The 25753-nt window shown below is 38.2% G+C and overlaps 1 protein-coding gene across 8 annotated transcripts in view; it reads right to left on the bottom strand.

Annotated features, from left to right (window-relative positions):
* Positions 1-25753, bottom strand: part of C2CD3 (C2 domain containing 3 centriole elongation regulator) — a 161352-nt gene that overhangs the window by 89926 nt on the left and 45673 nt on the right. For all 8 annotated transcript variants that reach the window (XM_039471508.2, XM_074400942.1, XM_074400940.1 and 5 more), the window contains 7 exons: positions 22091-22245; positions 18829-19038; positions 18222-18334; positions 9482-9600; positions 7111-7233; positions 3902-4393; positions 1214-1365 (listed from right to left, as the gene is read on the bottom strand). In XM_039471508.2, the coding sequence (XP_039327442.1) occupies positions 1214-1365; positions 3902-4393; positions 7111-7233; positions 9482-9600; positions 18222-18334; positions 18829-19038; positions 22091-22245 (1364 nt within the window). The remainder of the gene's footprint in view (positions 1-1213; positions 1366-3901; positions 4394-7110; positions 7234-9481; positions 9601-18221; positions 18335-18828; positions 19039-22090; positions 22246-25753) is intronic.

Raw genomic sequence — 25753 nt, 5'->3', positions numbered from 1 at the left:
TGTTCCACAAGAGAGATAGGGAATCTACTATCACCCTCATTTTACAGATGAGGAAAGAAAGTCAGAGAGGTTAAGTGACTTTTGCAAGTTAAAGGACAAATTTCTTCATTTGTAAAATAGGGGTAATAATAATATTTTATGGGGTTATAGTAAAGTTCAGATGAACTAATGCCCACAAAGGTGCTCTCTGTAAAATGTAAAACCCAACATTTAAAACACAGAACTGGCCGGGCGCAGTGGCTCACGCCAGTAATCCCAGAACTTTGGGAGGCTGAGGTGGGCGGATCACGAGGTTAGGACATTGAGACCATCCTGGATAATATGGTGGAACCTCGTCTCTACTAAAAATACAAAAAATTAGCTGGATGTGGTGGTGCATGCCTGTAGTCTCAGCTACTGGAGAGGCTGAGGCAGAAGAATTGCTTAAACCTGGGAGGTAGAGGTTACAGTGAGCTGAGATTGCGCCACTGCACTCCAGCCTAGGTGACAGGGTGAGACTCTGTCTCAAAAAAAAAAAAAAAAAAAAACCCAAAGCAAAAAAAACACAGAAGTATGAGAAAGCTGCAGTGCTAAAATAATTTAAAAATCCGAATCTTGAGTCAAAATAAAAGAGAAAGAGTTTGTATCGAGGAATGAAATAACCTTCAGGTTAATCAATACCCCACCTATGTGTTAAAAGTAAGATGGAGTAATTAAACCCGAAGGTCTAAAAGATAATATTCATTATAGAAAACTTGCAAATAGCTGGTGTGAGCAATAGTGAAGTTCTGTGACAGAACAGTAAACCACTAGTTTTGTGAGGTGGTAACTTTTGGCAGTAGAGCTTTTTGGTGAAGAGCGTGGACTCCAGAGCCATGCTATTTGAGGTCCTAACACTCTACTTTATGATATATGTGACGAGTAATTTAACTTCTCTGAGTCTCTGTTAACTCATCTGTACAAAAAAGCAAATTAAAGTACCTGCCTCAGAGGGTTGTCAAAAAGATTAAACGACTTGATGTATGAAAGGTTTTCAGTATAGTGGCTGAAACATGGTAAGCAATATCTGTCAGGCTGCTTTAGAATAGGAGAAAGAGCAGCAACTGTGGTGGAATTGAAAAAGTCTTTCAAGGAGTTACTGGGCTATTTATGTTTGCAAATCAAAAGAATTCCTTTTCAGTGCATACAAAGTTAAAGATGCAAAATAAAGAATACTCCAAAAGTTCCTATTTACTTGAATGACATGTAAAACTGGTGGAGGGGAAGTTTCACCAGCCCGAGCAGCTTGTCCTGTCCTGGGCTCCACACCTTATTCCAAGTTTCAATTACCATCACGTTGTTCTTAAGCCTTTCCAGGTAGGTGGAAGACAGAGAGACAGGAATCACCTAGGAGAGAGGAACAACCAAAACAAACAAAAAACTCAAACCTGAGACAAATATTAACTTACTCTTTCATTCAGTAAGCATGTACCAAAAGCCTACTGTTAACACACAGTGTTATGAGCTAAAGACATACAAATAAAACTTACTAGCAGTCTGCTGTTAGAGACTAACACATAAAGGACAGATACAAAACAGTGAGTTCTCTGATGACAAAGCTCATACAGGTGGAGCTTTGAGGACACAGAGAAGGTTGTTAAATATGTCAAACATGGTGTCTGCCAAACTTGTCCAACTCTTTCTAAGGCAAAGTGATCCACTAGTAAATCCCACAGAGAGAAAGATGTTTTTGAAACAAGTATGCACTGACTTGACAAGAGTTGAGTATTTTATCAAAGGGCAGCCAAGCCACTGTCTGGATAGCATTTCATAAAGTGGCCAAGTGCCAAAAGTTTTGCACAACAGGTGTCACAGTAAAGAGCAAAGCCAACTGTTCCTCTGGAAATCTGAAGTGATAAATTCATATTTGAACATGTTTGAATTCGTTCTTTCATTTACACATCTTCATTGAATACCTAGTACATGCCAGGCAATGTGTTAGCTGTCAAGTGTGTTCAATGTAAAATTACTTCAGAACTGGCCAGCTGGTAGTTGAAAAGGACAAGTCACAGAGAGAACCAGAGATCTATCTAAGCCAAGAGCAGCTTTGTCAAATTAGTGGTAGAATCAAGGGCTCACCAATTTGAAGACACCCAAGCTGTAAGGACAACTGTAATAGTAGAAGGAAGATAGACCCCAATGTTGACACCAATAGAAAACATAAAAGGCAGAAAGGGAGAAATCAGAAGAGGGATGATGAGAGGAAGACACTAGAAGAAGAGAGAAGAGCTACTTCTGTATCCACCTAAGAAACACTTGGTGGACACAATCCTAATGTTTGTATCCTGAACACATTTCTGTTCCTTGAAACCAAAAAAAGTAAAACTAACATAGCAACCTAACCTCCAAATAAGGAAGTTGCAGGCAGCTTCTGGGACAAAGCAACCTTAAATCTCAAGGATAAGCAGGAGTTAACTAACACAAAAAGCTCAGCTTAAGTGGTGTCTTGAGGCTTAAAGGAAATTCAAGGCAGAAGAAAGAGCACATATAAAGATACAGAAGTAGCAGAGAATATGCAGGAAACTCTAAGTAGCTGAGCACAGCTATCTAATATGAAGGGAAGAATGCAGGAGTTGAGACTGGAGAAGTACATATAGTCAGTTTCCAAAGGGTCTTGGATGCCAAGGATTTGCATTCCATCTTGAAGGACATGGGGAATCACTGAAAGGTTTTAAGCAGGGAAGTAAAATGTCTGGGTTAGTGCTTTAGAAAGGTCATTCTCATTGGTACATATAGGAGGGAATGCACAGAAAGAGAGATCGGAAACAGCTAGACTGGTCTGAAGGCTATTTGGAAGGAGGGTGAGGGTTTGAATGGAAGTAGTGGCAGTGGAGTGAAGGTAAAGAGATGTGTTCCAGAGATAATTAAGTTCATAGTATCTATTGAACTTGGTAAATAATTACACATGAAAGAGTCAAGGACAACTAACAGGTTCTACTTAGGTGCCTGAGTAAATTATAATAGGAATTAGGGCAGACAAAAAGAGGAAACAGATTTGGAAGAAGTGAAAAATTCAGATTTGAACATGTTTGAATTCGTTCTTTCATTTACACATCTTCAGTGAATACCTAGTATGTGCCAGGCAATGTGTTAGGTGCCAAGTGTAAACTGCTTCTGAGATATCCAGGTGGTAATGACTAGCAGGCAGTTAGATACAGAAATCTCAAACTAAAGGGAAATGTCTGGCTTATATAGAAGTGTAGAAGATGTGGAAGTTATCTTCATAAAAATTGCTGAATCTGTGTGACTAGATGTGACGACCATGGGGGAAAGTGGTTTGATTTGGATGAGTGCCAGCAATGGAGTAATGAGTGGAAGCACCAACGATTAAAGGAAGAAGTACTAGGGTTACTGCACTTTTCTGAGTTTTCCTCCTGGCCCAATGACTGAAAAAGAACAGCTTCCAGTGAGGAAGAAAATAAGACAGTAGAGTTACAAAAACCAAGAGAATAAACAATTTAAGCACCCCATTATACAGGGAAATCAAGTTAAGATGAATACTGAAGTAAATAGAATAAATGAGAGTGAGGAGAAATATATAAAATAAAATAATAATGAAGGAGAGACTAGAGAATGATGGGGAAGTTTAACTGATCAAAGGCTTAGAGGAAGCAGAAAGGAATAGAATCCCAAAACTCAGGCAAAAGAAACAGTGAGAAACCATGCGAACTAAGACAGAATAGAAATAAAGACAAAAAGTTTTAAAATGTTGACAATGTCTTTCCCTCTTCCCATCCAATAGTAGGACTGAATCTCTATGCCAGATAATTACAAAGGTTCCTTCTAGTCTGAACATTCTAGATTTAAGATGAAATTATGATTTGGGAAGCATTTGTCTCCCATCCCTATATTCCTTTAATGGATATGGAATGTACAAAGTTACCTGAGAAAAGTTAAAGACTGGTTGTGTTGTGCCCCATGCGATGACAGATCTGGTGGCTTCCTCTGTGCTGAAGAGTTTACAATTTAAATAAACATTGCATGGTGGTTGTTTCTCAGATTCTCCAATAATAAAGTCTTTCCCATCTGGCACCATCAATAGCACATGCAACAGTAAAGCACTCTCTGTTGTTGACTCATTTGTCTGATTGACTAAATTATGGGAGGCTGGCATAGCCATGAAGGTTGAAGGATACGGTGCTATAGGGCTTGGTGACTTCTGGCTGGGGAGCACCAAGTTCTGTGCTTTCTTTGCAGTTTCCTCATGAATTTGATTTAAGTTTTGTGGATTTTTGGTACAGGTCTTATCTTGGTTAAGTTCTGGTAGTGCCTTAATTGGTCTTGTAGGAGCACAAAGTGGGGTATGAGTGTTACCACTTAACTTAGTACTGACACCAGTGAAATCTTTGTTATCTGTAACAAGCTCCATGGTTACCTATAAAACACAAAAGAAGAGTCAATAAGAATGTCTCTTTGAATTGGAATTAGAATTTTGAGGCTGGAAACAACATCAGATTATTAGGAAATGAATTAACTCATCCTTAGACACTCTAATAGTAAGAATACTAACAGAATGCATATACATTAACTTGCTAGACTAAGAAAAACTAGACAGATCATTTATCAACAACAAAAGATGAGCCTGGAAGATCCAGTTATGCCAGAATATAAGAAAGTTCCCAGAAAAGAATGGAGACATGTTTAAAGGACCCAGAATCCAGTTGAAGAGGCTCCTGCTGACTAAATCTAGGCAATTTAAGCATCAGAGTGAATAACAATAATGGATTATAACCTACTGAATAATATAAGAATCTATGAATCCATCCTGGTATTAAATAAATATGGGAGAAGAAACAGCTCCTCTGTATAGAGTGCCAATTAATAAATGCACAAGAGACGGCAGAGTGAGAAATAACCATTTAACAATCATCACAGTAATAAGTGATTCAAGTTAACCCCAGTGGAGGAACATTCTTCAAAATAACTGGCTTTACTTTAAAAAAATATCAACATATTGAAAAATAAAGAAAGGTTGTGGAACTGGTCCCAACTAAAGGAGATTAGAAAGATCTGACAAAATAATAATCCTGGACTAGAAAAAAAATTTGCTATAAAGAAAGGCATTGGTATAATTTGTGAAATTTCAGTATAGACTGTAGATATAGTATCAATGCTATGCTGACTTTTATAACTCTAGAGTATTGTGCATGATGATGTCCTTGTTCTAAGGAAATTCATAAAATACAAACTAAAGAATTTAAGGGGAAAGAGGCATGTTGTCCAACTTACTCTCAAATAGCTCAGAAAAAATGTATATGTATATGTATGGAGGAAGAGATAAAGGGACAGAAGGAGAGAGAGAAGAGGCAGACAGACAATTATAAAGAAAATGTGACAAACAGTAAGAGTTGGTGAGTCTGAGCAAAGAGTATTAAAAAAGTTTAAATGTTAAAAAGTAAAAAAAGAAAAGGGATATAGCATAAATGATGAATCTGAAAAATGGAAGTGGTCACTAACTGTTAGGAGACTCAATTACTAGGGGTAAAAGGTTCTTGCTGCTTCTTTGATCTGAAATCCATAAATGTTACACAGCAAGGTTCTTTTGCTCTATTGAAAATAGACAGCAATGTATCCAGAATAGTACTTCTCTCAAAAGAGCCAGAACAGAAAAATTTCTAGTTGATCAATCCTATTTATCACCCCTTTCTGATTTTAAACTTTGTAGTCTAGAATGAATCAGGCAGGCAAAAACTATAACTTGGATAGCAAAAGAGTAAGGTGATGTTAATTTTTTGCAATAATAGTTGCATAAGTTTTTAAAGCAAAGTAGTATATACTAAGGCCAAGAAGAGACAGAAGACTTTCAAGAAGAAAAGGTGGTATAATAATCAATAACAAAAACACAGAGGCATGAACCAGCATGACACCTTACTGATTATTTACATAATGTGATATAGTTATTGGTAGAGAAGCTATAATAGAGAAGGCTGAAACCATAGGCCAGGGTCATATAGTAAGCCCTGTACTTTATCCTTAGAGTGACTAGAAGCCATCACAATGTTTTAGGCATGACTGTGATGATTTTTTTTCTTTTGAGGCAGTGTTACTCTGTCGCCCAGGTTGGAGTGCAATGGTGCAATCTTGGCACATGGCAACCTTTGCCTCCTGAATTCAAGCGATTTTTGTGCCTCAGCCTCCTGAGTAGCTGGGATTACAGGTGCGTGCCACCACTCCCAGCTAATTTTTGTATTTTTAGTAGAGATGGGGTTTAGCCATGTTGCACAGGCTGGTCTTGAACTCCTGAGCTCAGGCAATCTGCCCACGTTACCCTCCCAAAGTGCTGGGATTACAGGTGTGAGCTACTGCACTTGGCTGATTTTTAAAACTCACCAGGACAAAGCTATACTGAAACCATTCAGATTCTGCCATTGCACCTGAATACAAGAAAATAAGCCTCTATCCATTGAATTATGTATCAGAATTCATTACATTAGGCACACTTAGTTACTTCTCACCTTCTTTATTCCAATTACTCTAGTCTAAGCCACCATCAATCATCTCTTTTCAGGAATAATGCCACACCCCATTTTCCCTCTTTCCTCTTGCAGTCTATTCTACACACAGTAATTTTGTAAAATGGAAATCAGATGATGTCACTCCCATGCTTCAACATCCTTTCCTTGGCTCTTAGGCTAAAATCTAAATGTTTTACCTTTACCTACAAAGCTCTGATGATATGGCTTCTACTTGACCATTCGACCCAACTTTCTACTACTCTCTTTCTTGCTCACTATCCTCTGGCAACATTCTATCCCTTGATGACTCCAAGCCCAGTCCTGTTTTAGGGCTGTTGAACCTGTTATTCTCTCTGGAATGATTCTGTGCTTTCTACTTTCTCCTCTTATTCTTCAACTCTCACCTTCTATATCACCTCCTTAGAACGATCTTCCCTGACCACCATCTCTTACTTTCTCCCAGGTACTATCACATCATATCATTTATTTCCTTCATAGCACTTCCATTGCTCTATTTCAAGAGATGCTATACAAGATCAAACACCTTGCTTTTCTTGTTCACTGCTATATCCTCAGTGCCAGCCAATAATGCATACTCAGCAAAAACTTCTGATTTTCTGAATGTGTATCTGCATACCTTGAGGGGGCCAAATGGAGTCTGACCATTTTCCTGTTGCACTGGAAGTTGGTCACTGAAAGAAAGCAGCTCTGATTGAATGACAGCTCGTAAAGAAAGTGACGCAGATCCAATGACTTCTGGCTGAGGAAGAAAGGAGAGAGAACATTAGGTTAAATTAAAGAGAAGCCATAGGGGATCTTAACTGAAGTGACAACATGTGATGGCTTATAAAGGAAACCATGCAGGAAGTAAAAAGCTTAATTATCTGACTAAGACAGCTCTAAGTGAGAGCCCACATTCTGTCATATTTTGATCTCTCTTCTGGCTTTTGCTACTTCTCTCTATAAGATCACAGAGGGGTTCATAAGCTACAAAGTGGTTGGAAGATTATCTTTTTCTATCACTAAGAGTTAATTCTTGCTCAAACTGTTCAACTTCACTATTAAAAATAAAAAATAAAATTTAGATGTCACAAATTTTTGCTCTTAAGACTAGGGAAATTATAAAATTTAATATATCTAATGTTATCAAGGCTATGGAGAAACAGGTTGTCATATGAGTAAAGCTGGAAATATAAACTGGCAATATACTTTTGGATGGCAAATTTGGTAATAATATTAAAAGCTTGAAATATTTATGCTCTTTGGCCCAGTAATTCATTTCTGGGAATTTGTACCAAAGAAATAATAAACAGGCCAGGTTCAGTGGCTCATGCCTGTAATCCCAGCACTTTGGGAGGCCAAGGTAGGCAGATCACCTGATGTCAGGAGTTCAAGACCAGCCTGGCCAACATGGTAAAACCCCGTCTCTACTAAAAATACAAAAATTAGTTGGGCATGATGGCAGGCGCCTTTAATCTCAGCTACTCAGGAAGCTGAGGGAGAAGAATCGCTTGAACCCAAGAGGCGGAGGTTGCAGTGAGCTGAGACTGTGCCATTGCACTCCAACCTGGGCGACAAGAACAAGACTCTGTCTCAAAAAAAAAAAAAAAAAAAGAATAAACAATGCATAAAAAGCTTATATACAAATATGTACATGTTAAAAGTAGTTAACAGTGATAGATACCTAGCTGTCCAATAATCAGGAAGTATTAAGCTAACTACATAGCACATTCATATGATGGTATAACATATAGCCATTAAAATGATACTTACTAAAAATTTCTAATAATATTATTTATTATAATGTTTGATGAAAGTAGCATATTAAGTCATATATATCATAAACCTTCAAATACTTGCACAATTGATTGGAAAACATTAAATATTTTTAAGAAAAATGAATAAAAACCCTCAAGATGCTAAATGATAAAAAGGAAGAATAAAAACTACACATAAAATTATACAACACACTGTATTCACTGGAAAAAGACAATGGAGATAGGGATAAATGCTAACAATAGTTATTTCTTGGTGACAGAATTACAGGCAATTTTTGCCCTTTAAAAAATATTTTTCAAGTTTTCTACAAAAATATGTAAAACTCTTTTCTAATTAGAAAAATAATGCTAGTAACGAGGTATAGGAAAATGATTCAATGTAACTATATTGAAATGTTAGTAGAGTTTATCTTGAGGTCATGAAATTATGTGACTTTCCTGCCCTTCCTATTTTGCTATAATTTTCCAAAAGGAACCTGTATTCCATTGTCTTCTGAAAAAAAACAAAAGAAAACAAGAAGTTCTTCATGCTATCCATTACCAAATAAGAGGTCAAAAGATTAAAGACTATTGTTTTATTGAAGGAAGTAAAAACTGCTTATAGTTTATTGATTTATGTTATGCTAGCTGAAAGCAATTTTATAAACTTGGAATTAGTTGATCAAAACTGCCACTCACAACGGTATTATTTTGGACTTGGATACCTTATGTATTCTGCCTGCAAACAGGAAGTAGAATCTCAAATTAAGGCTAATAGCCTGTATCAATATAGTTACCTCTCTCTAGAAGGAAACAGCACAATAAAGAGGTTAAGAACTTGGAATCTAAAGACAGCAGATTTGTGATGGTGTCCTGGCTCTGTCTTTTATTAGACTGAGTGATCTTAGACATGTAATTTAACGAAATCTGTCTATTCATCTGTAAAATGAAGGTAATAATGTACCTAATTCACAGAGTTGTGGTGATTAAAACTGATAGTATGCTCGTGTAGAGCCTTTAGCATTATATCTGGCCCAAGACAAACAGCAGAGATTAGTAGTAGTAGCAGTAGCAGTAGCAGTAGTAGTAGTAGTAGTAGTAGTAATAATAATAATAATAATAATAATAATAATGGATTATGAGTACTGCCTGCATCTGAAGAAATTCCCAGTTTAGGCAAGAATATAATTTTAGGTATGCTCCAAATCCCTGGTGTGAAGGTAAGGTAAAGGCCAAAATCACTCTAAGTACCTTTTTCTGTGGAGTTTTCTTTGCATAAATTTGGAAAGCAAGGTTGGAATTCCACCAGTGGTCTATCATTGGGCCACCAAACTGTACTGGAAACACGAATCGCTGCTGGAACTTCACCTCTGTAAGGAGAACCAGACACACAGACACATGTCACACCACCCAACTAGAGTCATCATCAATGCATGCCTTGATACCACCTGCATCCCATTAAAATCTCCTGCAGGAATCTAGTTAGTGTGATTCCACAAAAAGTGTTAGGGTTGTAGGACTGAATGAGCAGGGACAAAGAGAAAACCCTGGAGATAGTACACAGGAGACAGGTAGTGCTATGTTGCTCTGATTTGCTATGAGAAATGAATGCCAACCATATGAGTACTGGATGTGTAAGGAGATATATCTATATACTTCACTGGGTTTTAGGTAATAGGATGGTTTTTAAAAGACAGCTTGGTAGGTAGTGTACTAAACTGGAAGCTCACTCAGAGCCAATCTGAAAGACAGTAACTACAAAGACAACAGGTGGATAAACCCACAAAGATGGGAAGAAACCAGCGCAAAAGGATGAAAACTCCCGAAACCAGAACACCTCTCCTCCTAAAAGGGATCACAACTCCTTACCAGCAAGGGAGCAAGACCGGATAGAGAAGAAGTGTGATGAAATGACAGAATTGGACTTCAGAAGGTGGGTAGTAAGAAACTACAGTGAGTTAAAAAAACATGTTCTAACCCAATGCAAAGAAACGAAGAACCTTGAAAAAAGATTTGATGAAATGCTAATGAGAATGGACAACATAGAGAGGAATATAAGTGAATTGATGGAGCTGAAAAACACAACACGAGAACTTCGCGAAGCATGTACAAGTTTCAACAGCCGAATTGACCAAGCAGAAGAAAGTATATCAGAGGTTGAAGATCAACTCAATGAAATAAAATGAGAAGGCAAGATTAGAGAAAAAGGGGTAAAAAGGAATGAATAAAGTCTCCAAGAAATGTGGGACTATGTGAAAAGACCTAATCTATGTTTGATAGGTGTACCTGAATGTGACGAAGAGAATGAATCCAAGCTGGAAAATACTCTTCAGGACATTATCCAGGAAAACCTCCCCAACCTAGCAAGGCAGGCCAATATTCAAGTCCAGGAAATACAGAGAACACCACAGAGATATTCCTAAAGAAGGGCAACCACAAGGCACATAATCGTCAGATTCACCAGGGTTGAAATGAAGGAGAAAATGCTAAGGGCAGCCAGAGAGAAAGGTCGGGTTACACATAAAGGGAAGCCCATCAGACTCACAGCAGATCTCTCAGCAGAAACCCTACAAGCCAGAGAGAGTGGGGACCAATATTCAACATCCTTAAAGAAAAGAACTTTCAACCCAGAATTACATATCCAGCCAAACTAAGCTTCATAAGTGAAGGAAAAATAAAATCCTTTGTGAACAAGCAAGTACTCAGAGATTCCATCACCACCAGGCCTGCTTTACAGGAGCTCCTGAAAGAGGCTCTACACATAGAAAGGAACAACCAGTACCAGCCACTCCAAAAATAAACCAAATGGTAAAGAGCATCAACACAATGAAGAATCTATATCGACTAATGGGCAAAACAGCCAGCTAGCATCAAAATAGCAGTATCAAATTCACACATAACAATATTAACCCTAAATGTAAATGGAATAAATGCCCCAATCAAAAGACACAGGCTGGCAAATTGGATAAAAAGCCAAAACCCATCTGTGTCCTGTATCCAGGAAACCCATCTCACATGCGAGGATACACAAAGGCTCAAAATAAAGGGATGGAGGAAGACTTACCAAGCAAATGGAGAGCAAAAAAAAAGCAGGAGTTGCAATTCTTGTCTCTGATAAAATAGACTTCAAAGCAACAAATATCAAAAGAGACAAAGAAGGACACTACATAATGGTAAAAGGATCGATGCAACAAGAAGAGCTAACAATCCTAAATATGTACGCACCCAATACAGGAACACCCAGATACATAAGGCAACTTCTCAATGACTTACAAAGAGACTTGACTCCCACACAGTAATAGTGGGAGACTTTAACACTCCATTGTCAATATCAGACAGATCAACCAGACAGAAAATTAACAAGGATATCCAGGACTTGAACTCAGACCTGGAACAAGCAAACCTAATAGACATTTACAGAACTCTCCACCCCAAATCCACAGAATATACATTCTTCTCAGCACCACATCACACCTACTGTAAAACTGACCACATAATTGGAAGCAAATCACTCCTCAGCAAATGCAAAAGAACGGAAATCATAACAAACAGTCTCTCAGACCACAGTGCAATCGAGTTAGAACTCAGAATTCAGAAACTAACTCAGAACCGCATAGCTTCATGGAAACTGAACAACTGGCTCTTGAATGTTGACTGGATAAACAATGAAATGAAGGCAGAAATAAAGACGTTCTTCCAAACCAATGAGAATGAAGACACAACGTACCAGATCTCTGGGACACATTTAAAGCAGTCTCTAGAGGAAAATATATAGCAATGAGTGCCCACATGAGAAGAAAGGAGAGATCAAAAATTGACACACTATCATCAAAATTGAAAGAGCTAGAGGAGCAAGATCAAAAAAACTCAAAACCTAGCAGAAGACAGGAAATAACTAACATCAGAGCAGAACTGAAGGAGATAGAGACACAAAAAACTTCACAAAAAAATCAATAAATCCAGGAGCTGGTTTTTTGAAAAGAGCAACAAAATAGACAGACCACTAGCCACATTAATAAAAAAGAAAAGAGAGAATAACCATATTGATGCAATAAAAAATGATAAAGGGGAGATCACCACAGATTCCACAGAAATTCAAACCATCATCAGAGATTATTACAAACAACTCTATGCACATAAACTAGTAAACCTGGAAGAAATGGATAAATTCCTGGACACTTGCCTCCTCCCAAGCCTAAACCAGGAAGAAGTTGAAACTCTGAATAGACCAATAACAAGGTCTGAAGTTGAGGCAGCAATTAAGAGCCTACCACTCAAAAAAAGCCCAGGTCCAGATGGGTTCACAGCCGAATTCTACCAGACATGCAAAGAGGAACTGGTACCATTCCTTCTGAAATTATTCCAAATAATCCAAAAAGAGGGAATCCTCCCCAAATCATTTTACGAGACCAACATCATCCTGATACCAAAACCTGGCAGAGACTGAACAAGAAAAGAAAACTTCAGGCCAATATCCATGATGAACATAGATGCAAAAATCTTGAATAAAATACTGGCAAGCTGATTGCAACAGCACATCAAAAAGCTTATCCACCATGATCAAGTAGGATTCATCCCAGGGATGCAAGCCTGGTTCAACATATGCAAGTCCATAAACATGATTTACCAGATAAACAGAACCAAAGACAAAAACCACATGATTATCTCAATTGATGCAGAGAAGGCCTTTGACAAAATTCAACAGCCCTTTATGCTAAAAACCCTCAATAAACTAGGTATTGATGGAACGTATCTCAAAATAATAAAAGCTATTTATGACAAACCAACAGCCAATATCATACTGAATGGGCAAAAACTGGAAGCATTCCCTTTGAAATCTGGCATTAGACAAGGATGCCCTCTCTCACCACTCCTATTCAATATAGTACTGGAAGTTCTAGCCAGAGCCAATCGGGCAAGAAAAAGAAAGGGTATTCAAATAGGAAAGGAGGAAGTCAAATTGTCTCTATTTGCACATGACATGATTGTATAGCTAGAAGATCCCATCGTCTCAGCCCAGAGTCTCCTGAAACCGATAAGCAGCTTTAGCAAAGTCTCAGGATACAAAATCAATGTGCAAAAATCACAAGCATTCCTATACACCAATAACAGACTTAAAGAGAGTCAAATCAATAATGTACTGCCATTCACAATTGCTACAAAGAGAATAAAACACCTAGGAATACAGCTAACAAGGAACGTAGAGGACCTCTTCAAGGAGAACTACAAACCAGTGCTCCAGGAAATAAGGGAGAACACAAACAGATGGAGAAACAGTCCATGTTCATGGTTAGGAAGAATCAGTATCGTGAAAATAGCCATATTGCCCAAAGTAATTTACAGATTCAATGCTATCCCCATCAAGCTACCAATGACCTTCGTCACAGAACTGGAAAAAAACACCTTAAACTTCATATGAAACCAAAAGAGAGCCCACATAGCCAAGTCAATTCTAAGCAAAAAGAACAAAGTAGGAGGCATCACACTACCGGACTTCAAACTATACTACAAGGCTACAGTAATCAAAACAGCATGGTACTGGAACCAAAACACAGCTAGAGACCAATGGAACAGAACAGAGGCCTCGGAGGCAACACGATATATCTACAACCATCTGATCTTTGACAAATCTGACAAAAACAAGCAATGGGGAAAGGATTCCCTATTTAATAAATGGTGTTGGGAAAACTGGCTAACCATGTGCAGAAAGCAGAAACTGGACCCCTTCCTGACACCTTACACTAAAATTAGCTCCAGATGGATTAAAGACTTAAACATAAGACCTAACACCATAAAAACCCTAGAAGAAAATCTAGGCAAAACCATTCAGGACATAGGCGTAGGCAAGGACTTCATGACCAAAACACCAAAAGCATTGGCAACAAAAGCCAAAATAGACAAATGGGACCTAATCAAACTCCACAGCTTCTGCACAGGAAAAGAAACAGTCATTAGAGTGAATCGGCAACCAACAGAATGGGAAAAAATTTTTGCAGTCTACCCATCTGACAAGGGGCTGATAATCCAGAATTTACAAAGAACTAAAACAGATCTACAAGAAAAAAAATGCCCATTCAAAAGTGGGTGAAGGATATGAACAGACATTTTACAAAAGACGACATACAGGAGGCCAACAAACGTATGAAAAAACCCTCATCATCACTGGTCATCAGAGAAATGCAAATCAAAACTACATTGAGATACCATCTCATGCCAGTAAGAATGGCAATCATTAAAAAATCCGGAGACAACAGATGCTGGAGAAGATGTGGAGAAATAGGAACACTTTTACACTGTTGGTGGGAGTGTAAATTAGTTCAACCATTGTGGAAGACAGTGTGGCGATTCCTCAAGGACCTAGAAATAGAAATTCCATTTGACCCAGCAATCCCATTACTGGGTATATACCCAAAGGATTATAAATCGTTCTACTATAAGGACATGTGCACATGAATGTTCATTGCAGCACAGTTTACAATAGCAAAGACCTGGAACCAACCCAAATGCCCATCGATGATAGACCGGACAGGGAAAATGTGGCACATACACACCATGGAATACTATGCAGCCATCAAAAACAATGAGTTTGTGTCCTTTGTAGGGACATGGATGAACCTGGAAACCATCATTCTCAGCAAACTGACACAAAAGCAGAAAATCAAACACCGCATGTTCTCACTCATAGACGGATGTTGAACAATGAGAACACATGGACACAGGGAGGGGAGCACTAAACACTGGGGTCTGGTGGGGGGAAATAGGGGAGGGACAGCGGGGGGTGTGGAGTTGGGGAGGGATAGCATGGGGAGAAATGCCAGATATGGGTGATGGAGAGGAAGGCAGCAATCACACTGCCACAAGTGTATCTATGCAACAATCTTGCATGTTCCAAAACCTAAAATGCAATTAAAAAAAAAAAAAAAGCCCATTCAAAAGTGGGCAAAGGATATGAACAGACACTTTACAAAAGAAGACATACATGAGGCCAACAAACATATGAAAAAATGCTCATTATCACTGGTCATTAGAGAAATGCAAATCAAAACTACATTGAGATACCATCTCATGCCAGTTAGAATGGCAATCATTAAAAAATCTGGAGACAACAGATGCTGGAGAGGATGTGGAGAAATAGGAACACTTTTACATTGTTGGTGGGAGTGTAAATCAGTCCAACCATAGTGGAAGAGTGTGGTAATTCCTCAAGGACCTAGAAATAGAAATTCCATTTGACCCAGCAATCCCATTACTGGGTATATATCCAAAGGATTATAAATCGTTCTACTATAAAAAGACATGCACAGTAATGTTCATTGCAGCACTGTTTACAATAGCAAAGACCTGGAACCAACCCAAATGCCCATCGATGATAGACTGGACAGGGAAAATGAGGCACATATACACCATGGAGTATTATGCAGCCATCAAAAACGGTGAGTTTGTGTCCTTTGTAGGGACAGGGATAAACCTGGAAACCATCATTCTCAGCAAACTGACACAAGAACAGAAAATCAAACACTGCATGTTCTCACTCATAGGCAGGTGTTGAACAATGAGAACACATGGACACAAGGAGGGGAGCACTACACACTGGGGTCTGTCGGGGGGGAAATAGGGGAGGGACAGCGGGGGGTGGGGAGTTGGGGAGACATAGCATGGGGAGAAATGCCAGATGTAGGTGAAGGGGAGGAAGGCAGCAAATCACACTGCCATGTGTGTACCTATGCAACAATCTTGCATGTTCTTCACATGTACCCCAAAACCTAAAATGCAATTAAAAAAAAATCCCATGTCACTATGCTCTAAGGAAACAGTTCTTTGACTATGTAATAGGAGTGTTAGGACCACATCTTTTATTTCTCAAACTACTTCCCAAAGAAGAAACTTAACACTGATGAACTAACAATTCATAGATCAAACTGGAGAACCAAGGCAAAGATATCCTCAGAATATATTAGAAAAATGGTTGTAATTTTGGACGGCAGGAACATAAATGTCTATTATATTATCCTTTTTCTGTATCAGAAATATTTAAAACAAAATAGAGAAAAAAGAAAACATCAAAAGCATAAGCAACAAAAGAAAAAAACAGAAGAACTACAGTAGATAAAAATTAAAAACTTTTGTGCTGTAAACAATAACATCAGAAAGTGAAAGGACAACCCACAGAATGGGAGAAAATATTCGCAAACCATAGATCTGATAAGGGGCTTGTATCTAGGATATGCAAATAACTCTTATAACTCAATAATAAAAAACCTGATTTGTGGCTCGGCGCGGTGGCTCATGCCTGTAATCCCAGCACTTTGGGAGGCTGAGGCAGGTGGATCACGAGGTCAAGAGATTGAGACCATCTTGGCCAACATGGTGAAACCCTGTCTCTACTAAAAAATACAAAAATTAGCTGGGCGTGGTGGTGTGCGCCTGTAGTCCCAGCTACTTGGGAGGCTGAGGCAGGAGAACTGCTTGAACTCAGGAGGTGGAGGTTGGAGTAAACTGAGATCGTGCCACTGCACTCCAGCCTGGCACCTGGCAACAGAAAAAGACTCTGTCTCAAAAAACAGAAACTAAAAACAAAACCCCGATTTGAAAAACAACAAAGGATCTGAATAGACATTTCTCCGAAAAAGATATGTAAATGGCCAATAAGCATATGAAAAGATGCTCAACATGACTGGCCATCAGGAAAATGCAAATTAAAATCAATGTGATGTCACTTCACATCCACCAGGAGGGCCAGAATAAAAAAGAATGGAAAGTAACAAGTGTTCACGAGGATATAGACAAATCAGAACCTTCATACATTGATAGTGGGAAAATGGTGCACCTACTGTTGAGAACAGTCTGGCAGTTCTAAAAAAAGTTAAAACATAGAGTTACCATATGACCCAGCAATTCTACTGTTAGATTATACCCAAGGGAAATAAAAGCACATGGTCCATACAAAACCATGTACACAAACGTTCACATAGCAGCATTATGCAAAATTGCTAAAACTGGAAACAACCCAAATGTCTGTCAACTGAGGAAAGGCTAAATGAACTGTAGTACTGTATATCTATGCAACGGAGTATCACTTAGCCATAGAAAGGAATAAAGTACTGATATATACTACAACATGAAACTTAAAAATCTTGTGGTAAATCAAAGACAGCATTCACAAAAATCACAAGTTGCATGATTCCTTTTATATGAGACATCCAGGATGGACAAACTGATAGAGACAGAGAGAAGATTAGTAGTTGCTTAGGGCTAAGGGAAGAGGGAAATGGGAAGTGAATGTTAGTAAGTATGCAGTTTCTTTTAGGGAAGATGAAAATGTTCTAAAATTAGATTGTGGTGATGGTTGTACAGCCTTGCAAATGTATTAAAAATTGTATACTTTAAATGAGTAAATTGTACAGTATATAAATTATGTCTTGTTAAAGCTGTTTTAAAAGAAGAAAATGGTGACAGTTGAAAGGAAATGATTTAAGCATAAGAATTTTTGAGTTCTAGTTTCAGTTATGTTACTACTGACCTGCTGCCTTACATTAGAATAGTCATGTTATCACTGGGCCAGTTTACTCAGTTATTAAATAAAGAAATTCCAGTTGATTCACTTCAAAGTTCTAACTCTAAGATTTTTACCATAGTATAAAAGTCAAATGAGACCAGGCATGATGGCTTATGCCTGTAATCCCAGCACTTTGGAAGGCTGAGGCAGGCGGATCACCTGAAGTCAGGAGTTCAAGACCAGGCTGGCCAACATGGTGAAACCCTTTCTCTACTAAAAAAATACAAAAATTAGCTGGGCGTGGTGGCAGGTGCCTGTAATCCCAGCTACTCAGGAGGCTAAGATGGCACCACTGCACTCCAGCCTGTGCAAAAGAGCGAGACTCCATCTCAAAAAAAAAAAAAAAAAAAAGGAAAGTCAAATAAGTAATCAGGAATTCAAAAATTCTTCTAAAGTCAGAATGTCTAAGAAGCAGAAAACCACTGTGTCTCTTACTTCCATCTGTAATTTTACTGGAGGCGAGTCGAACAACCTCAGTGATCAAAGCCGTCTTTCCCAATCTACTTTCGGAAAAGCCCACAGGAAAGTGATACTCTACAAAGAAAGTGCTAAAAAGAAAAACAAAAATGGTGATTAGAAACTAATCAAATAATAAATGTTACTTCTGTCTCATAAATCCAACATACATTTGAAGGTCCTAGTTTCAGGACCTCTAGTACTTAAAGGTCCTACCTCTTCTTCAAAGCCTTCTACCAATCCTGTCAGACAAAATCAAAGGCTCCTGTTCTTGTGTTCTCATAGCACTTTTGATATAAAACATCTATTTTAGCCCCTAAAGCCTTATGTTATAGATAGTCATTTAAATGTTTGTCTCTCCTGCTAATGTAAGATATGTTAAGAATAGAGTATGCATGTTAATTTTCTTTAGTCCCATACTTACTTACATAGTTCTTGGGACCCAGCAAGGATTCAATATATTTCTGTAGATTAAATGAGGAGTATGAAAACACATTCAAAATCATAGTGTTATACAATTATTGATTATCATCATCAGACACTTTTCAAAAATGTCAAATTTAGCTTTCTCATGTTAGAGACATACCGCTTTTTTGTTGTAGTCAGCTTAGGTGGTGGACCAGCATAGTTTTTTTTGCCAGGGACCATCTGAGGACTATCGGGAGGAACTCCCATGGTTTCGATGATGATTCTGACTGAATGTGTTCTACCCAGAAGGGCCAGTCTATCCACACTTAATGTCATCACTTGGGCATCTTCTGGAGTTTCTGAGAGCATCTGTTGTTCAACCAAATTTCTGAAAGAAGTTCATACAAGCAGTGAGGCATATGGTTACATGAAACAATCTAGTTTGCATAGGCAAGATGAGGAAAGCAGGAGGGCAGCAAGTTTTTATTTTTTATTTTTGACACAGTGTCTTGCTGTGTCACTCAGGCTGGAGTGCAGTGGCACAATCATGGCTCACTGCAGCTTGGCCTCCTGGGCTCAAATGATCTCCCACCTCAACTTCCCAAGTAGCTGGAACCATAAGCATGGGCCATAACACCAGGTTAATTTTTGTATTTTTCGTAGAGATGAGATATCACTATGTTGCCAGGCTGGTCTTGAACTCCTGGACTCAAGCAAACCTCCTGCCTCAGCCTCCCAAAGTGCTGCAATTACAGGTGTGAACTGCCGTGCCCAGCCAAGTATCTTGATTCACAAGTTATCGAGGATTGGAAACAGCTTTAATTATCAGAATTCTGGTCCTACAGTGCAAGGAATCTCAAAAGATGTAAAAATAATTTTATAATCTAAAGGTGTGAGAGCGTATATTCAGGGTAACTTGAATCTATGCTCCCAGGTGAAAAAAATATTTAGAAAGACCATATATATATATATATATATATATATATTTTTTTTTTTTAATATATATATATTTAATATATGTATACACACACATTTTACACACACACACACACACACACAACACATATATACATATACACACACATATACATATATACAATACATAAAGGTTTATTTCCACACAAGTGCAGAAACTGATACTATAAATTTAGTTTTTTCTAGAAGGGACACAGACCTCATTTCAGTTACTCACTATCCTAATGTAACTACTATTGTCACTTCTGTGTATTCCTTTTCATTTGCTTTCCTTAGGCATATTTTCTACATAGTTGTGATCAGTTACACATACAACCTAGAATTCTGCTTTCTTCCTTAACCATTTCAATTGTATCCATCTTGGTAGAATCAATATTGTGAAAATGACCATACTGCCAAAAGCAATCTACAATTTCAATGCAATTCCCATCAAAATACCCCCATCATCCTTCACAGAACTAGAAAAAAAAAATCTTAAAATTCATATGGAACCAAAAAAGAGCCCACATGGCTAAAGCAAGACTAAGCAAAAACAACCAATCTGGAGGCATCACATTATCTGACTTCAAACTATACTGTTAAGGACATGGTCACCAAAACAGCATGGTATTGGTATAAAAATAGACACATAGACCAATGGAATAGAATAGAGAATCCAGAAATAAAGCCAAATATTTATAGCCAACTGATCTTCAACAAAGCAAACAAAAACATAAAGTGGGGAAAGGACACCCTATTCAACAAATGGTGCTGGGATAATTAGCAAGCCACATGTAGAAGAATGAAACTGGATGTCCATCTTTCACCTCATATAAAAACCAACTCAAGGTGGATCAAGGACTTAAATCTAAGACCTGAAAACTATAACAATTCTAGAAGATAATATTGGAAAAACCCTTCTAGACATTGGCTTAGACAAAGATTTCATGACCAAGAACCCAAAAGCAAATGCAACAAAAACAAAGATAAATAGATGAGACTTAATTAAACTAAAAAGCTTCTGCACAGCAAAAGAAACAGTCAGCAGAGTAAACAGACAACACACAGAATGGAAGAAAATCTTCACAATCTATACATCTGACAAAGGACTAATATCCAGAATCTACAAGGAACGCAAACAAATTAGCAAGAAAAAATCAAACAATCCCATCAAAAAGTGGGCTAAGGACATGAATAGACAATTCCCAAAAGAAGATATACAAATGGCCCACAAATGCATGAAAACATGCTCAACATCAATAATGATGAGGGAAATGCAAACCAAAACCACAATGCAACAGCACTGTACTCTTGCAAGAATGGCCATAATATAAACATTAAAAAATAATGAATGTTGGTGGGGATGTGGTGAAAAGGGAACACTTTTATACTGCTGGTGAGAATGTAAACCAGTACAACTACTATGGAAAACAGTGTGGACATTCCTTTTTTTCTTTCTTTGAGACAGAGTCTCTTTCCGTTGCCAGGCGCCAGGCTGGAGTGCAGTGGTGCAATCTTGGCTTACTGCAACCTCCACCTCCCAGGTTCAAGCAATTCTCCTGCCTCAGCCTCCCAAGTAGCTGGGACTACAGGCATGTGTCACCATGCCCAGCTAATTTTTGTATTTTTTAGTAGAGACAGGGTTTCACCATGTTGGCCAGGATGGTCTCGATCTTTGACCTTGGCCTCCCAGAGTGCTATGATTACAGGCATTAGCCACCGCGGCCAGCCAACATTCCTTAAATAATTAAAAGCAGAACTATCTAGCAGAACTATCTAGCAATCCCATGGTAGTTTTAGGTATCTACCCAGAGGAAAAGAAGTCATTATATGAAAAACATACTTGTACACACGTTTATAGCAGCACAATTCACAATTGCAAAAATACGGAACCAGCCCAAATGCCCATCAATTGACAAGTGAATAAAGAAATTGTGAGATATATATATATATATATATATATATGGAATGCTACTCAGTCACAAAAAAAAAATAATGGCATTTGCAGCAACCTGGATGGCATCTGAAACCATTTTTCTAAGTGAAGTAACTCAGGAATTGAAAACCAAACATCATATGTTCTCACTCATAAGTGGAAGCTAAGCTATGAGGATACAAAGGCATAAGAATGATACAACAGACTTTGGAAACTGAGGATAACAGTGGAAAGAAGGTGAGGGATAAAAGACTACAAATTATATATGGTGTATATTGCTTGGGTGCTGGGTGCACTAAAATCTCAGAAATCACCACTAAACAATTTACTCAGGTAACCAAATACCACCAGTTGCCCAAAACCTATGGAAAAAAAATTTACCCATCTTTTTGGATTATTACATTTTTAAGACTTACAATGTTTACTGAGTTATTGTAACTTAATCACTCTGATAGTGCTGGGCAAATGGGTCATTTTACCTTAGGAGAGCGAGTGAAAGTTATTATTCCTTTGCTTTTGCCTTTAAATAAACAGTCACAGAGGAGCTCACCTATTTCTCTTGCCTGCTGACCTTTTCTTCAGCTTATGATCACCTGACTCCAGAAGCTTAGATGATCTGGTAAGAGCTTTTGATTGGTTCATATTTTCAGAAGGGACAATATCATCCTCTTCACTGAGGAAATCACTGATGCTGGTATCAGATTTCTATGGAAGAAGAAACATAGACACTAAAAGATAACTGCTTTGGGGATTATAGTAATGAAACATCTATCTAAAGAAAGCAAGTTCTCTGTACATACATCATTCTCTTAAAGAAAGAACTGACACCAGAGAGATAATCCCACATTTCTCCTGGTTATGCAAAAATAATCTGAAGTTCACAAAATAACCTACAAGTTCAGTTCAAAGCAGATAAATGAAGGTAGATTCTTCTTTCAAATTCTCAACAATAATAACAACCATTATTTATTGACTATAGACTATACATCTGGTATTATGCTAAATGTACATATATATTTCCAATATTCACCACATTCCTACAAGGTTTCTTTATCTCAGTTTTTACAAGTGAGAAAATCAGAGCTGAAAAAAGTTAGCAGCATGTTGATGATCCACAGCTATAAAGCCAGATTTTGATCTCCATGGGCTTCAAAGCCTGTATTTCTACTGCAGTTTGAGGCCAAATGACTTGGATAATGTTACCTCACTAATTATTTGGATAGACTACTTTTTTTTTTCTTTCTTTTCTTCTCTTCTAAGAAAAAGAAAAGGATAGACTACATTTTTAGAGACAGGGTCTCACTGTGTGGCCCAGGTTGAGTGCAGTGGTGCAATCAGAGCTCACTGCAACCCTGACCTCCCTGGGGCTCCTGTGGTCCTTCTACTTCAGCCTCCCAAGTAGCTGGGACTACAGGCATGCACCACCACACCTGGCTAATTTTTATATTTCTTGTAGTAATGAAGTTTTCCTGTGTTACCAAGGCTGGTCTCAAACTCCTGGGCTCAAGTGATGTGCCCGCCCCAGCCTGCCAAAGTGCTGGAATTATAGGCATGAGCGACCATGCCCGGCAAAGACTACTTTTTTTCACCATTCTATACTATAATGATTCATTCTGCTTTTAATCTTGCTAAAATGAACAGTTAACTATATTTCACAAATTTCCTTAATGAGGGAACCAACGGCTAAGTCCCCTGTCATTCATTTTTATTTTGAGAAAAGGCAAATACTGTAACTGACTGATCAGCTCTTTACATCACAAAATGTAAAATAAAGAGAGACGGCATTATAGTTATTGGGTTCCATTTTTTAAAAAAACATACAAAGCTTGCTAATATAAATTCAGGATACCAATCCAAAGCTATTTTAATTCTATCATTTCCAACTACCTTTTTTTCTGCATGTCAGAGGGTATAATGTATTGATCTGTGATAGGGAGACAAATTAATTTAAATAAGCATGATAAGAAGGTCTTTCTTGGAAGCAATAAAACTTTTAATTTTTTTTTGAGATGGAATCTCAGTCTCTCGCCAGGCTGGAATGCAATGGTGTGATCTTGGCTCTCTGCAACTTCTGCCTCCCAGGTTCAAGTGATTCTTGTGCCTCAGCCTCCCAAGTAGCTCAGACTACAGCATGCACCACCAGGCCTGGCTAATTTTTGTATTTTTAATAGAAACAGGGTTTCACCATGTTATCCAAGCTGCTCTCGAACTCCTGACCTTAAGTGATCCTGTCCGCCTTGGCCTCCCAAACTGCTGGGATTACAGGTGTGAGGCACTGCACTGTTGCAATACACCGTTTAAAAGGAAAAATTAGAAAGCTTTTTACCTTTAAGTTTTACTTTAAGTGGCAGCTTTTAAAAATGGTTATTGACAAGGTAATCAAAATCCAGATGGGTCTGAGGGCTAAAAAGAACTAAGGTTAACATAAACTATGTTGTTCAAAAGCTAAGAATTTCAGGTACCAAATACAAGGTAATCATGCCATGAATGCATTCAATATTAAAAATCTCAAACACTGACTCTGGGGAAGGACATGAGCATTGTAACTCCTTGGTTTTCCCACTGTCTCATAGCCAGTTGGTTCACTACTTTTTTCAGGCAACAAATTATTTTCTAACATTATTTTGTTCAAATAGCATGGGGGATTATGCAGTGCTATTCATACATTCATTTATTCACTAAGTATTCACCGAGTGAGTACTCAGTATCTGTCAGGTCTTTGCTGTATTGGTAATAAAAGAATGAAGACACATTCTTGTGTATAAGGGACTATATCATACACTGTGGTAAGAGCTATAATAAAAATATGTGCAAGATAAGTGGGCATTCAGGAAACAAATTCTTTTTGGAGAAGTCTGGGATGATTTCTTCACAGACGTGATGAGTTGATCTTCAAGAATGAAGTTTATCAGATGGATAAGGGCATTTCAACATTCAAAGTAGAAGGATTAGTACCAGCAAAAAATAGGGAGATACAAGAGCTTAGGCCAGGTGCAGTGGCTCATGCCTGTAATCCCAACTGTTTGGGAGACCAAGGCAGGAGAATTGCTTGAGCCAGGAGTTTGAGACCAACTTGGGCAACATAATGAGACCCTGTCTCCACAGGAAAAAAAAAAAAAAAAAAATAGAGCTGAACACGACTATACTGGAGTCTCCGGTGGGTAAAGGGTAAAAGTGGGAGATGAAGTCAGGTCAGCCACAGTCAGATTCTAATGCCATGCTCAAGGCTGATGACATACTGTGGTCTAGTAGAAAAAAATACAAGCTTTTTGTCAAATAGACTAGGGTGAGAATTCCAGTTCTGCCACTTAATTATTTGTACTTAACCTCTTTAAACTTTTGTTTCATGCTATATAAAAGAAAGATAATACTATCTCATGCAGCTGTAAAAGAATTAAACAAAATAGGGCTGGGCATGGTGGCTCAGGCCTGTAATCCCAGCACTTTGGGAGGCCGAGGTGGGTGGATCACTTGAAGTCAGGAGTTCAAGACCAGCCTGGTCAACATGGCGAAAATCTATTTCTACTAAAAATACAAAAATTAGCCAGACGCAGTGGCACAGGCTTATAATCCCAGCTACTTGAGAGGCTGAGGCAGGAGAATCACTTAAATCTGGAAGGTGGAGGCTGTGGTGAGCTGAGATCACGCCACTGCACTCCAGACTGGATAACAGAACATGACTTGGTCTCAAAAAAAAAAAAAAAAAAAAAATTAAATAATGAATTTAAAACAGTATTTACTGCTCTATTAGTTTCAGCCATAAAAAAACAAAACAAAAAACAAACAACACCACAAGTATTTAATACATAACAGATAAGATGTAAAGTCCCTAGCACACAGAAAATGGGTAATAATAAATGTGTAATAAATATTTCCTGTTTATCCTATAGGGAGCATAGTATCAGTGATGACTGTGAAGGTGGGAAGTCATGAAATCCTAACAGTTCCTAACGTCTTTCTAACCCACCTCCTCCTGCCCAGTCCCACTGCTGCTACTTTAACTCAGGCATTCTCTCTCATACTTCCCTTAGCCCAGTGGCTTCCTATCTGCTTCTCATTAATTCCCCATTCAGTCTCCCCCTGCCCCATCCTGTATGGTTAGACTCAGATTCCTAAAACACTCTTGTGATAGGTGATTCTTCATCTAACATGAAAAGCCTTTCACAGATTAGGTGCCATGTGCTAGCCTGCATTATCAGCTCCTTTTCCACAC

This window comes from Saimiri boliviensis, chromosome 6, assembly GCF_048565385.1.
Source record: "Saimiri boliviensis isolate mSaiBol1 chromosome 6, mSaiBol1.pri, whole genome shotgun sequence".
NCBI classification, from domain to species: Eukaryota; Metazoa; Chordata; class Mammalia; order Primates; family Cebidae; genus Saimiri; species Saimiri boliviensis.
The sequence above is the reverse complement of the archived record's forward strand: the minus strand, read 5'-3'. Positions and strand labels throughout refer to the sequence as shown.